At 36.0% G+C, this 17,318-nt stretch overlaps 1 protein-coding gene across 6 annotated transcripts in view; it reads left to right on the top strand.

Moving 5' to 3' along the window:
• The window catches only part of WDR76 (WD repeat domain 76), a 58,000-nt gene that overhangs the window by 25,678 nt on the left and 15,004 nt on the right, over positions 1-17,318 (top strand). For all 6 annotated transcript variants that reach the window (XM_078079425.1, XM_036119983.2, XM_036119985.2 and 3 more), the window contains 5 exons: positions 2,654-2,780; positions 4,000-4,101; positions 4,199-4,242; positions 5,118-5,271; positions 17,017-17,175. In XM_078079425.1, coding sequence (XP_077935551.1) covers positions 2,654-2,780; positions 4,000-4,101; positions 4,199-4,242; positions 5,118-5,271; positions 17,017-17,175 — 586 coding nt within the window. The remainder of the gene's footprint in view (positions 1-2,653; positions 2,781-3,999; positions 4,102-4,198; positions 4,243-5,117; positions 5,272-17,016; positions 17,176-17,318) is intronic.

Genomic DNA, 17,318 nt, shown 5'->3' with positions numbered 1-17,318 from the left:
GCACATGAGAGGCGGGAGGGTCAGAGGGAGAAGCAGACTCCCTGCCGAGCAGGGAGCCCGATGTGGGACTCGATCCAGGGACTCCAGGATCATGACCTGAGCCGAAGGCAGTCGCTTAACCAACTGAGCCACCCAGGCGCCCTAAAAATCTTAAAAAAAAAAGGCATTCTTCATTTCTTAGTGTTTTTGATCTCTAGCATTTCTTTTTGGTTCTTTCTTAGGATTTCCATCTCTTTTCTTAAATTGCCTATCTGTTCTTCAGTGCTGTTTATTTTATCCATTAGAGACCTTAGCATATTAATCATAGTTGTTTTAAATTCCTGTTCTGACTGGGGCGCCTGGGTGACTCATTCGGTTAAGCGTCTGACTTTGGCTCCAGCATGATCTCAGGGTCTTGGAATTGAGCCCTGTGTTGGGCTCTGCACTCAGCAGGGAGTCTGATTGTCCCTCTCCCTCTGCCCCTCCCTCTGCTCATGCTCTCTCTCTCTCTCTCAAATAAATAAAATCTTAAAAAAAAAAAAGTTCAAATTTCTGTTCTGATAATTCCAACATCCCTGCCATGTCTGGTTCTGAAGCTTTCTCTGTCTCTTTAAATTGTGTTGTTTGTCTTTAATTGTGCCTTGTAATTTTTTCTTGATAGCTGGACATGATGTACTAGGAAAAAGGAACTGTTGTAAATAGGCCTTTAGTAATGTGTCAAAGGGGAGAGAAAGCTGTTCTATAGTCCTGTGATTAGGTCTCAGTTTTTTAGGGAGCCTTTGTCTCTGCACTGTGAACTTAAGGAGTGTTTTAGTTTCTTTCCTCCCCTGTTAGATGGGAGAGGACGGTAAGAGTGCGCTGGATTTGGGTATTTCCTTTCTTTCAGGTTAAACTGTGATAATACCCTAGCAGGTTAGGCTCTGGTTAACTAGTTCTCCTGAGGGCATGCCTTGTTAAGAAGAACAAAGTGCTCTGGTGTATTTCAAAATGGTTCTTTTTCACCTCCCACTGTGGGAAGCATGAGGGGATTTTTCTGTGATATTTACGGAGGACCTAGTTGAGCTCCTGGATGTATAATCTCACAAAATACTAGGGGTGAGTCCCCCTTGAGGGTTTATTATTTTTTTTTAAAGACTTTTTTTAGAGCAGTTTCAGTTACACAACAAAATTGAGAGGAGGGTACAGAGATTTCCTGTATATTCCTCTGCCCCACATGCATAACCTTCCCCATTATCAACATCACTCAGCAGAGTGGTACATTTATTACCAAGGATGAATCTACACTGATATATCATAATCACCCAAAGTCCATAGTTTGCCTTAGAGTTCACTCTTGGTGTTGTACGTTGTATGGGTTTGTACAAATGTATAATGACATATATCCATCATTATAATATATAAAGCATTTTTACCACCCTGAAAATCCTCTGTGTTCTCTCTGTTCGTGACCTTACCACCCTCGACTGTAGCAATTATCTTTTTATTGTCTCCATAGTTTTGCCTCCATAGATCCCACGTATTTGGGATCATACAGTATATAGCCTTTTCAGATTTACTTCTTTCTCTTAGTAATAGGTATTTAAGGTTCCTCCATGTCTTTTTATGGTTTGATAGCCCGTTTCTTTTTAGTGCTGAATAATATTCCATTGTTTGGATGTACTGTAGTTTATTTATCTGTTCAGTTAGTGGACATCTTGGCTGCTTCCCAGTTTTGATAGTTATGAACAAAGTTATTATAAACATCCATGTGCAGGTTTTTGTGTGGACCACTCTGGAGTTTTTAACTTGTCCATGCTGAGCCTCCAGCAACTGGTCAGTTACAGTTCAGGTTTTCCTACCTTGGCATTGGTTCCCCTTGTGGTTTTTGTTCTTGACTTTCTGTTCCAGTAAGCCACAACTCCTTATATTTGTCTGTCTCTCCAGTTTTGAGGCCAGCAGTTTGCATTGTGTCCTTGCCTCTCTTAAGGATCCTAGAAGAGTTATTGAGTTTTTAATCTGTTCATCTTTTTACTTGAAAAGACAGAGTGGTGAATTTCAAGTTCCTTATTTGTAGAACTGGAAATTGGAAGTTCCTAACTACTTTTTTAAAATGAAAAAACAGTGCATAAAAAAAGTGGGATATGTATATGATTTAAAAAAGTAGAGTATATGGAAGGAAATGCAATGAAACATTTAAATATCTTTTCCATTTTAGATCTTAGTTCTCCAGGCCTTCTCCCTGGAAGAAACCACTGTTAATAGTTTCATGTATATTCTTCCATAGGTAATCTTAGCATGTACAAATGTATGTGTGTACATAACCTTTTTCTAAAAAAAACAAATGGAAGTATATTCAACATGTACTGGACCTTGTTTTTGCTTCTTATATCTTAGAGTTCATGTCATATCAGTATGCAAAGATCTATTTCATTCTTCCTATGGTTGCATATTATTCTTTTAGAGATGTATGCCATGATTTATTTTAATACCTTTCACCTCCCCGTGATGAACATTTATGATTTTATTTAAAAGCATGGAAACACAAATGTTCAATTAAAATCAGTGTAGTCATGTACATACATCTTTGTAATGTGTGAGTTTATTTATGAGATACATTGCTGGAAGTTATCTCCTTAATATTAATAAATATATGTAACTGTTTTATAACTTGAGGTTTTTTCCCCCACTCCTTTAGAAAAAAGCCTAAGAAGAGAGAAAATGGGACTGGATGTAGAAGGTCAATGAGATTACTAAAAGTAGATCCTTCAGGAGTGTCCTTACCAGCAACCCCAACTCAGCCGACATTAATAGCAGATGAAAATGTAAGAAAGTGCAAAAACAATATATTACTTAATAAAATACTGAAACGTTTGAAATGTTTGAAACTAGATTAAAAGTTCATTAAATTATGTTTAATTTGTACTTCATTAATTTAATACTGGACTGTTTCTTGTTTAATGAGTAAGATTTCAAAATCATAAAGACTAGTTTGGATTCTGTATTTCTGCAGGCTTACCTGCTATGGAATTAGGGGTAAATTACTTAACCTTTCTGAGCCCCAGTATCCCCATATTTAAAGTGGCAACAGTATAGAAATTTTAAGGAGGTGTTGTGGGAGTTAAGTGAAATAGTATCTATAAAGTTCTTTATACTGTGTTAAGGACTTAGGAAGTAAGCAATAAATGGTAGTATTAATGTTGTTAATAATGCATAATATGTGATAATAGTGATAGCCTCTTGCTGTAGTATAAATTTGTACTATCAGTGAATAGAAAGGGTTTTATTTACCAAGTTTATTGTCTAAATAATATTATAATGATATTTTTTATTCAAGTGCACCCACTATTTTTAATACTTTATATCTAAGTGCTTAATTATAAATTAGAAGATAGTACTAATTAGACTGGTGCTTTGGGAGCTAATTGAAAATTACGGTGCTTGGGAAGAGTAGCTTTCCAATTTTTCTGAAGCCTCCACCCATGGTAAATGTATTTACACTGAACTCATTAATGCCACACAACTGAAGCAACACTTGTGAAATGATACTTAACGCTTACTGCATGTGATGTACTTTTTGCATTTTCTGTTCTTTCGTTGTTCATTAAAACATTGCTGGTTGTAATATATTGAAATGATTTCATGATCCATGGGTTACAACCTATGATTTAAAAAAAACACTGGCATAGAATAATAACTTTACTCTGAGTAATGAAATTGAACTGATCTGAATCCATTCCCAGCAACTCTTGTTCTGGGCAGTGTAACTTTGGACAAGGTAACTTCTCTAAGTTTCATTACTATCTTTTTAAAATGGGGTATCTCATTCACTGGATTATTATGAAGATTAAATGGGGTAATACATATATTAGTTTACAGGGTACACTGGCAATCATTCATTGAACAACTGTTTTTGAATACTAATGATGTGTCACCTATGTTGTTGGTATTGAAAGTAAAGTAGTGAAAAACTTACATTCTAGGGCAGAGCAACAATCAGCCTGTTTTATTTCTCATTCTTTATTTTCTTATTTTTTATAACAGCCTTTGTTACCTCCTGGGCCTTTAGAAATGACTCCTGAAAATCGAGATGATGACAGTGAACTATTTAAAAGATTTCTACAGACTTGGGCAAATGTGAGCAAGGTATCACATGCAAGGGCTTACAGCTTTTAGAATTATCTGTTAAGGAAATTTCAGTACATATATTAACTTAGTACCTTGGTCTTTTTCATTGTTTCAGACAAGTAGTAAGAATACTGAGAAGGAGTTAGCTAATATTAAAAGGTGAGTTAAAATCCCTTGCCTTTGTTTTATATTTTCTACAGTCTTTAAATTATAAAGACTATATACCATTACAAGAAATTTTGCAAATGAGGTGAAATGATAACCCATAATATTTCCACCCTAGCAACTGTTGTTTTTGTATGTTTCCTTTCAAGTATTGCCATATGTAGTACCACTATGAATTTCTTAAGTGCAGGGATTTTTGTCTCAATAACCAAAACGGTGCCTGGTGCATAATATATATTTACTCATTATTTAATAAGTGAATGAATCCATGTACATTTTTAGTTTATTATGTTCTAATGTATATACAAATTTGCATTATGCTTTTCATTAATATAGTTACAAAATATTAATCTCATGTTACTAGAGTCTTTATATTTATTGAATAATTGTATACTATTTCATTTATTTAATCTTTTCTGACTCTGTTGGTATTTGGAATTATTTTCAATTTAGTTTTGTGTGGTTAGTTGCATATTTAGTTATATGTGTGCATATGTTTAAGTGTATATGTGTGATTGTGGGTTAATTCTTTAGGATAGATTCCAGAAGTGAGATTAATGAGTCAAATATCATGGACATTTTTGTGGCTTTTAGTATACATTGCTGAATTGTTTTCTAAAATCTTTTTTTCTTCTGAAAATCTTGTATGAATTTACTCTGCCACTAGCACTGTTAATGAATGTATATGTTTAACTGCAGCCTGCTACCTTTTATAAGTGAAAAATAGTATCCCATTATTTAATTTGATTTCCTTGGTTATTAGGAGGTTGACTATTTACTAATTGTGTCTCTTTTCTTTTTTGAGTCATCTTTTAGTTATTTTGACTCCTGATTGGTTTTACTTCTGAAATTTAACTTTTATTCCTCAGCTATAAAGCCAATTTAAGTGGCATGGTCATTAATGAAGATACTGTTCATAAAGTTACCAAAGGCGCAATATTTTCTGTGGCTCTCCACCCATCAGAAATTAGAACTTTGGTGGCAGCTGGGGCCAAATCTGGGCAAGTTGGACTTTGGGATTTGGTAAGTTATTATTAATTTTTTGAAGTTAATAAAATTTGACTGAAACAGTCTATAGGAGAATAGCCTAGAGCCGCGTGTTTGTAGATGTTACTTGAGATTTATAGTTTTGTGCTTTGTGATACCAAATTTTAAAATTGAGAAATTTTAGTTGGCTTTCTAGAACTTTAACATTTTTAATTTGAATATTATTAGTCATCTGAGCATAAGTTAATTGCCAGGAAACTGTTATACCTTTAAATGTATATATGAAAAGATCACACAGAGTTCTTAGTTTTCTAATTATGTTTATATTTATTTATTTTAAGATTTTCATTTATTTATTTATTTTTCAAGAGCGTGCGAGCGCGCAGGAGCATGGGCAGGGGGAAGGGGTAGAGGGGAAGGGCAGAGGGAGAAGCAGACTCCCCGCTGTGCAGGGAGCTGGATTCTAGACTTGATTCCAGGACCCTGGGATCATGATCTGAGCCGAAGGCAGATGCTTAACCGACTGAGCCACCCAGGCACCCTCTAATTATGTTTAAAATAAAGTCTTCAGACTGGGAAAAATATCTTCCTAGGGATCTGCTTAGGATAATCCCATTTGTTTTTTAATGAGTTACAAACAGATACTGAATTCCCTTCATTGTACATATAATTCTGCATGGATTGCTTTTGGTGGTCACAAAATTGGAAAAGCCAAGTTAATATTCTCTGAATTTATTTTCTTATTGGCAAAGTAGAACAAAGGCCTGAAAAATACCATAAGGACAATAAATGGAGATGAAGACACTATGGTAACTTGAAGCTGGTTGGGGTTAATAAACAGATTTTGTGAGAAGAAGAGAGAGATAAATACCAAATTCTCGTTTGTTTTTGGAGCATAAGTTCTTCCTTATTTTGATAAAGTGTGAGTGAGGGTGGGAGGTAAAAGTATTTGGTAAATAAAACAAGTAGAGAAGTGGGAAGAGGACTAAAAATAGTATAAGGTAATAAAAGCTAAGAGATGAGTTTCATGGGTCAGAGTTGGACAAGCCTTCTTGCAAGTAAGTTAAAAAGAATGGGAGTAAAGGCCATTGGTTTTGAAAATGGGGTATCATTAGTTGAGAGAATAGCTTCAACAATGAGGTAAGGAAGGAACACAGACTTTGAGTGAATAAAAAAGAATGGGGTAGTGGAAGAAATGAAAGCAATGGATAAAGATCATTGGTTGAAGAACTTTGAAAAGGAAAAATAGAAAATTAGCATAGTCAAGTGAAAATCTTTTCAGGGTAGATTGATTTGTACAGAGTTGAAGACATGTATAAAAGTCCCTTTGTCATGTCTTTCCTGGTGACTCCAAAGTCTGTATTACTAGGTCTCTATAGTCTAGTATCTCTGTCAACCTTTTGATTGTCCCAGACACTTCGCCATCATGTTAACAGCTTGAGCAGGTCTAAAACTCAATACTGCTGCTATCCTGTGTGCATCCCCCAGCTCCCCTAGTTTAAAACAAAATTAACTTGATCAAAACATAATTTATATATTATAAAATTCATGTTTTAAATGTACAATTCAGTGATTTTTAATAGCTTTACTGAGTTGTATAACTATCTTCATACTCCAGTTTTAGAACATTTTCATCATTCCTAAAAGGTTCCTCTTGGCTACTTAGATTTAATCCCCCAATTAATTACTCTTATTCCCAGGCAGATCTCCATAAATTTGCCCTTTTTGGACATGTCATATAAATAGAATCATACAGTATGTGGTCTTTTATGTTAACTTCTTTCTCTTAGAGTTATGTTTTCAAGGTTCATTTATGTTTTAGTATATATCAGTATTTCATTCTTTTTAAATTGTTGAAAATATTCCATTGTTTAACTATACCAGATTTTGTTGATCCATTTTATCACTTGATAGATATTTGGATTGTTTCCACTTTTTGGCCATTCTGAATAATGCTACTATAAACATTTGTGTACACATTTTTGTTTGGATATGTGTTATTTCTCTTGGTAGGTACGGGGTAGAATTGCTGGGTCTTACGGTAATTTGTTAACATTTTGAGGAACTGCCAAACTGCATTCCAAAGTGATTGCCTCATTTAATATTCCCACCAGCAACATATGAGGGTTCTAATTTTTCCACATGCTCACCAGTGTTTATTATTGTCTGTCTTTTTGATTATAGCCTTTCTGGTGGATGTGAAGTGGTATCTCATTGTGGGTTTGATCTGCATTTCTCTAATGACTAATGATGTTTAGCATCTTTTATGCCATTTGGATATCTTTGGTGAAATGGCTTTTTTTTTTAATTTAAAAATTTTTTTTATTAGGTTTGTCTTATTGAATTAGAAGAGTTTGTAAATTCTAGATACAAATTCTTTATTAGATGTGTTTTGCAAATATTTCTTGTAGTCTTTGACATTTTTTCATTTTCTTAATGATGTCTTTTTTTTCCTTAATGCTGTCTTTTGAAGTGCAAAAGTTTTGAATTTTGATGATGTCCAATTTGTCAAAAATTTTTTAATGGATTGTGCTTTTGGTGTTATATCTTAAAAATTTTTGTCTAGCCCCAAACTTTTTTTTTTTTTTTTTAAGGTTTTATTTTTATTTATTTGACAGAGAGCGAGAGAGCACAAGTAGGGGGAGCAGCAGAGGGAGAGGGAGAAGCAGGCTCCCTGCCGAGCAGGGAGCCTGATGAGGGGCTCGATCCCAGGACCCTGAGATCATGACCCAAGCTGAAGGCAGTAGCTTAACTGACTGAGCCACCCAGGCGCCCCAGCCCCAAGCTTTAAAGAGCTTTTCCTGGTTTTTTGTTCTAAAAATTTTATAGTTTTTCCTTTCACATTTAGTTTGCTGATTCGTCTTGAGTAATTTTTAAATATGATGTGAGGTAAGGGCCCAAGTTTATTTTTTTGTATATGAATATCCAGTTGTCATTTGTTGAGAAGACTATCCTTTCCCCCATTGAATTGCCTTGACACTCCCTCAGTTTTTCCTCTTAACTTTCTGTCAGATTGCTAGTGTCACCTGGAATCAAAAGTTGAGTTATCCTTTATTAAGTCACCCAATTACCCATTCATTCCTTCATTCATTCCACATTTATTGAGTATTTTGTGCTAAGTAATATTCTAATGATTTCCCAGCCATTAGACATTTGTGAGCAAAGACTGTGTCTGCCCTCTTAGATTTTAGAATTTAGTGGCCAAAGCAGCATTAATGAAATAATGGCCAAATACATAATTACATATTTGATAAGTGGAGTGAATTATATACTGTGATTAATGGCCTGAAGGAAAAGTAGTGTAAATGAAAACACACTACAGGGGGCTGGCCTAATTTGGGGGATTAGGGCAAGCCTCCTTTCCCCTTTCTTACCAAGTAAAGAAAGGGGAAAGGGTATTTCAGGCGAGGGGAAGAGTATGTCAAAGACCTTAGGCAGGGGAAAACCTACCTGATACATTTAAGGACCTGGAAGAATGTTCATATGGCTGGAGTATAGACCGCAAAGGAATGAACAAGAGGGCTTATGCTGGGCCAGGGCCCCATCTCCTCTTTTAGAATTACCATACTGGTTTTATTTTTTTTTATTTTATTTTTATTTTTTTCTCTTTTTATTTTTATTTGCATTTATTCTGCAGAATTTACTCCTGGGCCATAAGTTTTTGTTTCTTCAGTTTCTTCTGGGATATCTTTTTCTTCTGTGCAACCTCCTCTTCTGGTTTAGGAACAATCTGCTCTTTTTCAGTAAGGATCATCTCAATGTGGCAGGGAGAGCTCATGTATGGGTTAATCCGACCATGAGCCCTGTACGTTCTACGCCGCATCTTGGGGGCTTTGTTCACCTGGATGTGCTCAATGACCAGAGAATCAACATCTAAACCCTTAAGTTCAGCATTACTCTCTGCATTTTTAAGCATGTGCAGTAAAAATTCAGCACTCTTCTTGGGCCACCGACCCTGTGTCCAGCCCCACTGTTTGGCCTGGGCACACCTACCAACTCCACCATTGTAGTGACGGAATGGCACACACTGTTTCTGTAAAGTGACGTCTTTCAGATACTTAGTGGCTTTTCGGATATGCATACCCTTGATGGCCTGGGCAGTTTCACGTGTGTTCTTTTTTTTTTTTTTTTTTTTTTAAAGATTTTTATTTATTTGAGAGAGAGAGAATGAGAGAGAGCGAGCACATGAGAGGGGGGAGGGTCAGAGGGAGAAGCAGACTCCCTGCCGAGCAGGGAGCCCGATGCGGGACTCGATCCAGGGACTCCAGGATCATGACCTGAGCCGAAGGCAGTCGCTTAACCAACTGAGCCACCCAGGCGCCCCTCACGTGTGTTCTTAAAGTGAACACAAAGATTTGAACCTCTTCATTTACATGATTTCGTAGGGTTTTCTGGGTCAAGCGAATAGCAAACCATTTTCAGAGGTCACCTCAGGCCGCTTAGGGGAAAAAAAAAAGCACCATACTGGTTTTAAATGGTACTTGTATTTCCAGTTTTCTTATTCCAATTCACTGTGCACAGATAGTCATTTCTAGGCTCAAAACAAACTGGTCCTGTATTCAATTAGGTTTAAAGTAGTAAGAAGTACTCTTTTTTTTTTTTTTTTAAGATTTTATTTTTTACTTAAGAATAATATCTAATGTGGGGCTCGAATTCATAACCCTGAGACCGTGAGTTGCATGCACCACCGACTGAACTAGGTGCCCCAGAAGCTCTGTTAACCTGGTATATTCGGATTAAAATGGGCAATTGGAATTTTCCATAGAATGAGTAAAAAGCAGTCAAATCAGTAAGTAAAAAAAAAAAAAAAAAAGAAACTTACAGCAGTAAGGAAGAAGTATAACAATGCAGTGTACTTCTTTAGCTCAGCTGGGGGGTGGGGGCCACAGCATAGTTTAGCTTCTACCTTGCCCTACAACCAAAATCCATATTGGTGAATTGACCAAACCCTGAGGATTTTCACCTATATTCTCAAAACTAGAGAGAAGTACATTGAGTAGATATTTAGATTTTTTCCTCTTTTGAGTGAGGAATAGGGAAAGGGGGGAAACAGGGGAAGTGGGGAAAGTGAACAGTAGGACTAATTCTCTACAAAGGAAATTTTCTTGGTCTGTGGGAGTGGTATAAGCCACGTCCTTCCCCAGAAACCTGCCAAGTAGGTGGTATAAATCCTGATATAAAATAATGAATAGAATCTCCCAGTCTAGGAATTCCAACAAATACAGCATACTGTTTCAGCTGAAACCACCTACCTACCTCCCTCCTCCTGCTCCCTCCCCCTATCTTTCCTCTTGGTTACAGGAAAGCCTGTCTTTTTCTGAGGAAAAAATGAACTGATGTCAGATACTGGGAGAAAGAGTCAACATATTATATCAGAGCATCTAACATGGACAGAGCAATTCAAGCATGATGGAAAGGAAAAGAAGTGACTTGGAAACTAGACAAACACTATTGCGAAAACAACAGAAGAACCTAGCATGCAAAGACAGACCTAGAAGAGAAACATAACCCAAGGAAAGAAAGGAAATTCTTTTCAGTTCCAGACTGTAGAACTCTATTGTTCAGTATAGTAGCTACTGGTTCTAAGAGACTGTTTACATTTATGGGGCACCTGGGTGGCTCAGTCAGTTGGGCATCTGCCTTGGGCTTAGGTCATGATCTCGGGGTCCTGGAATCGAGCCCTGCATCGGGCTTCCTGTGCAGTGGGGAGTCTGCTTCTCTCTCTCCTCTGCCCCTCCCCCACCTGCTCATGTGCTCTCCCTCTCTCTCTCAAATAAATAAATCTTTTTTTAAAAAAGACTATATTTAAATTAAAAAAGAAAATTTAGTTCTTCAGTTACACTAGGCACTTTTTTTTTTTTTAAGATTTTATTTATTTATTTGACAGAGACACAGCAAGAGAGGGAACACAAGCAGGGGGAGTGGGAGAGGGAGAAGCAGGCTTCCTGCAGGGAGCCTGATGCGGGGCTCGATCCCAGGACCCTGGGATCATGACCTGAGCCGAAGGCAGACACTTAACGACTGAGCCACCCAGGCGCCCCTACACTAGGCACTTTTTACGTGCTTAATAGCCACACATAGCTAGTGGATACTACATTGATAGTGCCTACATATAACATTTTTTTCATCTCAGAAAGTTCTTTTGGACAGTGCTGCTGTGGAGCAAGTTAATAACATTATTTGGTAAAATAATACTCAGAAATAAGATGATAAAACAAGAGAATGAGATGGAAAAGCGGATTGCAGAACTAAGGAAGCAAATTGATCAAATAGAAACTAATAAATAGACAAAAGCAAGGAACAGAATAGACATTGCTGAAAACTAAATTACAGACATTAAAGATTTGAGGTAATCTCGAACACAGACAAGCCAATAGGTAAGGGAAGACAGTCAAAGATGACCCAACAGTGGAACAGAAAATATATTCAAAGAGAATTCTTCTGAAAAGACACAATGGAATTGGCAGATTGAATGTGTATACCATGTTCTAAGAAAACTTGAAACTTAAACGATAAAGAATTCTTTAGGCAGAATAAATAAATTATATTCAAGGGAAAGAGTCGGGCTTTTCTGTTTTCTACAACAGTATTTCATGTAATGTCTACAAAGTTCTGAGGGAAGTATGGCCCAGAATACTTAGCAGCCCAAGATACATTTCTAATTAAAGGCAGCTGGTAGGTATTCTCACATGTGAAAAAACTCAAGAAATTCTGTGAGTTCATCTAGAAAAAAAAAAAACAGAGCAAATCTCAGCCAATTAAGAGTAAATCAAAATTAAGAATTGAGGTATGGAGAAGCTTGACAAAAGAATTGGTGATGGGCATTGAATCCATTCAAATGCAGAACTAATATTAAATAGCTATATGAGCTATGTTTATGGAACTGGATGTGAATGTTATCAACCTGGACAAAATAAAAATAATAATATAACAAAATATAGAGATGGAGAAAGGGGAGATTGGTGAAGGGATGAAAATAATGCTCTCAATCAACAGAAAATGTCTAAAATTGAGACATAGTTAAAAAAATAAAGCATAATGACTACCACTCCTTTTGTTTTATACTTTTTCCTTTTTAGGGGATATCGCTTGATATAGTTACAAATACAGTTGACCCTTAACATGGTTTGAACTGTGTGGGTCCACTTATACACGGATTGGAAAGTTTTTTGGAGATTTGTGACAATTTGAAAAAAACTTGTAGATGAACCATGTAGCTTAGAAATTCTGAAAAAATTAAAAAAGGTGTGTCATGAATGCATAAAATACATGTAGATACTAGTCTATTTTTTCATTTACTACCATAAAATATATACAAATCTATTTTATAAAAAGTTAACATTTTTCAAATCTTCAGCAAACACAGATCCTATGTGGCACCATTCACAGTCAAGAGAAATGTAAATAAATGTAGAAATGCAGTATTAAATCATAACTGCATAAAATTATTGTTATACTATTGTACTACTCTAAAAATCTCCTAGCTATTCCTTGAAACACCAGTCATCTCCATGTGCACGGTTTATCTCCCATAATTGTGTATTGCTGAAAAAGTGATCTCTCGAGATTCTTGCATATTTTTCATTGTCTTTAGTGCAATACTATATACCTTGAGTAACACCATAGGACTCATATGAAGTGCCACTAGTGATTCTGGAAAGTGCGCCCAAGAAACAGAAAATTCAGGACAGTACAGGAAAGAGTTGAATTGCTTGATAAATACTATAAATTGAGGTCGGTAGCAGCAGTTACCCGGCATTTCAAGATAAATGAATCTAGCATAAGGACTATTGTAAAAAAAAAAAGAAAAATTTGTAAAGCCCTTGCTGCAGCTACTCCAGCAGATGTGGAAAGCCTTGTACTTTTTGCAAAATACCTTTTTATCTCGTATTGAAGATGCTGCTTTTATGTGGGTATAGGATTGCTCTAAGAAAGACATACCTGTAGACTAATATGATTTGAGAAAAATTGAAGTCATCATATGACAAAACAAATGGAAGGTGAAAGATCTGAAGCTGGAGAATTTAATGCCAGCACAGGATGGTTTGATAATTTTAGAAAGAAGTTTGTCTTAAAAAATGTCAGGGTAACAGGAGAAGCAGCATCTGCTGACCCAAGACTGCAGACAAGTTCCCAGACACCATTAAGAAAATTACTGAGAAAGGGTATCTGCCTGAACAGGTTTCTAATTCAGAGGAAAGTGCATTCTGGAAAAAAAAAAAAAAGTGCCACAAAGGACATTTATTAGTAAGGAAGAGAAGTGAGCACCAGGATTGAAGGCAGGAAGGAATAGGCTAACTCTACTCTTCTGTGCAAATACAGTTGGGTTTGTGATCAGGACTGCCCTCATCTATAAAGCTGCTAATCCCCAACCTTGAAGGGAAAAGATAAACATGAGCTGCCAGTCTTGGCTGTACAACAGGAAGTCCTGGAAACAAGAGCACTTTTCTGGATTGGATTCATTAATGCTTTTTCCCTGAAGTCAGGAAGTACTTTGTCAGTAAGGGACTGCCTTTTAAAGTTCTTTTGATATTGGACAATGCCCCTGGCTACACAGAACCCCATGAGTTCAACACCAAAGGCATGAAAGTATTGCCCCCAAACATTGTGTCTCTAATTCAACCTCTAGATCAAGGGGTCATTAAGGACCTTTAAGGCTCATAGCACATGGTACTCTATAGAAAAGGTTGTCAACACTATGGAAGAGAACCTCAGCAGAGAAAACATGAAAGTCTAGAAAGATAGCACCATTGAAGATACCATTGTTGTTATAGAAGAAGCCGTGAAAACAAGCCTGAAAGAATAAATTCCTGCTAGAGAAAACTATGTCCAGATGTTGTACATGACTTCACAGGATTTATGACAGAGACAAGGAAATCATGAAAGAGATTGTGGTTATGGCAAAAATGGTGGGAGTGAAGCGTTTCAGGATATGGATCTTGGAGGAATTCAAGAGCCAAAAGACTCCCCACCAGAGAGAGGAATTAAGAGAAGAATGCTTGTTGGAGGTGAGTGCTTCTGAACCAGTGCCACATGATGAAGCAGTTTTAGAAAACAAATTGACATTAGTCAATCTGGCAGAAGCATTTTGATTATTCAAGGCTGCTTTTGACTTTTACAACATGGACCCTTCTATGGTATGGGCACTGTAACTAAAGCAAATGGTGGAAGAATTGGTACTATATATATAGAAATATTTTTAGAGATATGAAAAAACAAAAAAGTCAGAAATTATGATGTACTCCATAAAGTTACACTCAGTGTGCCTGCCTCTCCTGCCTCTCCGTCTACCTTCTCCACCTCTTCTGTTGCTGTCACCCCTGAGACAGCAAGACCCAGCTCTTCCTCATCCTCAGCCTACTCAGCGTAAAGACAGTGAGGATGAAGACCTTTATGATGATCCATTCCACTTAGTAAATAGTCATCCTGCTGTACAGTTAATAAATTTATCTGTTGTGGGATGCCTGGGTGGCTCAGTCAGTTAAGCGTCTGCCTTCGGCTCAGGTCATGATCCCAAGGTCCTGGGGTCAAGTCCCATATCGGGCTCCTTGCTCAGCAGGGAGTCTGCTTCTCCCTCTGCCCCTCCCCCTGCTCGTGGTCTCTCTCTCTCTCTCATGCTCTCAAATAAATAAAATCTTTAAAAAAATAAAATAAATTTATCTGTTGTATATGTGTCTGTCTTCATGTGAAAATCTAGTAACTGTACAACTATACAGCAAGAAGTATATGAGACATTTTTGTGTCATTATCATCCTCATCGCCTAAGTAGTTATTGTGTAGAACATCGTGTGCAAGACTTGTATGGAATGGATAGCCTTTCCTTACATAGGCATAAGGTGGATAGTATTTAATATAAAATTAATAATGTGTTAGCTTTCTTACTGTTTTATAATTTTGCTTTCAAAGAATTATATTACCATAGAGTATATCTTTCTCTCTTGTTATTGAAGAAACTATCAGCCTATCATCACAGATAAGTGGCTTTTTTTTTTAAAAAAAGTAACTTTCCAGTACTGCCTTGTGAATAGGACTGTAATACCATATACCATAATATAGGGAGTCATTCATTAGTGTATAGGCTAGGCTACTGTGAAGCTATTGTATTGATTACACTAGGCTATCATAAAGCAGTCCTATTGCCACTTTATTATCAATGCATGAGTTGTTACACCTGTCAGTAAATATGAATTTGTTTTTCACATGTTTTCATTTTTGATGTTTAGTGTTAGTAATATATATAATATCTGCAGTGTTTTGTATCATATAAGATAATATTGACAGGTACTGACATGATTTATCTAGTAAACAGATGACATAAACTTACGGTATTGAAAAACAATGCGGTACTGTGAATGTATTTTCTTTTCCTTATGATTTTATTATTTCTTTTCTCTAGCGTACTCTATTGTAAAAGTACAGTATATAATATGCATAACATACGAAATGTGTTAATTGACTGTTTATGTTATTATTAAGGATGTCAGTCAACAGTAGGGTATTAGTAGTTAAGTTTTGGGGTAGTCAAAAGTTATATGTGGTTCAACTGCATGGTGAGTTGGTGCCCCTAATCCCCAGCTGTACTCAAACTTCAAAAATTCCTTCAGCCTGATTTTCTTTTATTATTTTGAAGTGTAGTTAAATTTAATACTATTAAAAATGGCATATGTAGCATGATCTTATTTTTTTCTAAATTTCTTCTCTGTCATTCTGTTTAAGTACATATAAAGATATAATAGCTTAGTATTTTAATGATAATTTTAGGTAATTTTGGATTTGGAGTAATTTTTAATAATTGTCTTTCTACATTTCTGTATTTAGGTTTTTTATAACAATGGAGAGTTTTGTTTTTCTAAAAAATAAACGGTATACACAAGTATGTGAAGATATTTACAGTGGTTAACTCTGGGTAGGATGAGGAGTGAATATGATTATAATTTTTTCCCTTTCTTTCCTTTAAAAAAATTCTTCTGTTTAAAATAAAAAAATAAGAAAACAAAAATGCTTGAGTATTTCAGAGCAGATTAAGCCAGATTTGGAGATGATAGTTCTGATTCATAATATGACATATGGCATAGGAATATAGCTTATCCAGGTCTGAGAAGTGATGATTTAGGAATTGGTAATCCAGTTGTGGAAAGGATAATCCCTAGAAGTAGTAATAATATTAATGTGGAATTGAAATACATGCATTTTTCATGGTATATTTAGGGGATAGAACATGGGGCTTGAACTCATGACCCTGAGATCAAGACCGGAGTTGAAATCAAGGGTCGTCAGAAGCCCCAGTGATAAAATATTTTTTAAATTATCACTTTGTGTCAGGACCAAATACCTTATGAAAATTGTGCTTAGACTGATTTATAGAAGCATGCTGAGGAAGCAAAGTAGTAATGGTATTGATATGTTTTTAGTATTAGGGAATTATGCTGTATGTGAAATAAAGAGCAGATTTCTCATTTCCTGAGGATTTCATGAACTAAAGTCATAATAAACAGTAATTTTTTTCCTTCTGCATTTTTTTCCTTCTGCATTATGAGAAAACTAGTTTGCTAGTTGCTGGAAACTGTTAAATGTGACAGTATTGTTGGATTGAAAATTAGAAAAAAGTAATTTAGTGATAATAGAAAGTTTTTAGTTCTGACCTTCTGAATGAGGTAGGCATAATTACAGACTAAGAAAAGACTGAATGTAATACAGAATGTAATAAATAGTTTAATGACACAAAGTGTTACTACTTTTCACTAGTTTTTGTCTCTCTCCCTGCTCCCAACTCTCTTACAGACTCACCAATCTAAAGAAGATGGAGTTTATGTTTTCCAACCCCACAGTCAGCCAGTTAGTTGTCTTTACTTCTCACCTGCGAATCCGGCTCACATACTGTCACTGAGCTATGATGGCACGTTACGCTGTGGGGATTTTTCGAGGGCTATTTTTGAAGAGGTAAATGTTAATGTGTTTACATATTGACTTGAGATGATATTCTGGATTCTTTATGAAATGCCACATGAATGATTATTATACCAGAGTGGGTGAAGTGATATAGAATAGGAACTTTAGAAGTACACTACTTAAGTTTGAATCCC

Source organism: Halichoerus grypus, chromosome 8 (assembly GCF_964656455.1).
Source record: "Halichoerus grypus chromosome 8, mHalGry1.hap1.1, whole genome shotgun sequence".
Classification (NCBI taxonomy): Eukaryota; Metazoa; Chordata; class Mammalia; order Carnivora; family Phocidae; genus Halichoerus; species Halichoerus grypus.
The sequence above is the reverse complement of the archived record's forward strand: the minus strand, read 5'-3'. Positions and strand labels throughout refer to the sequence as shown.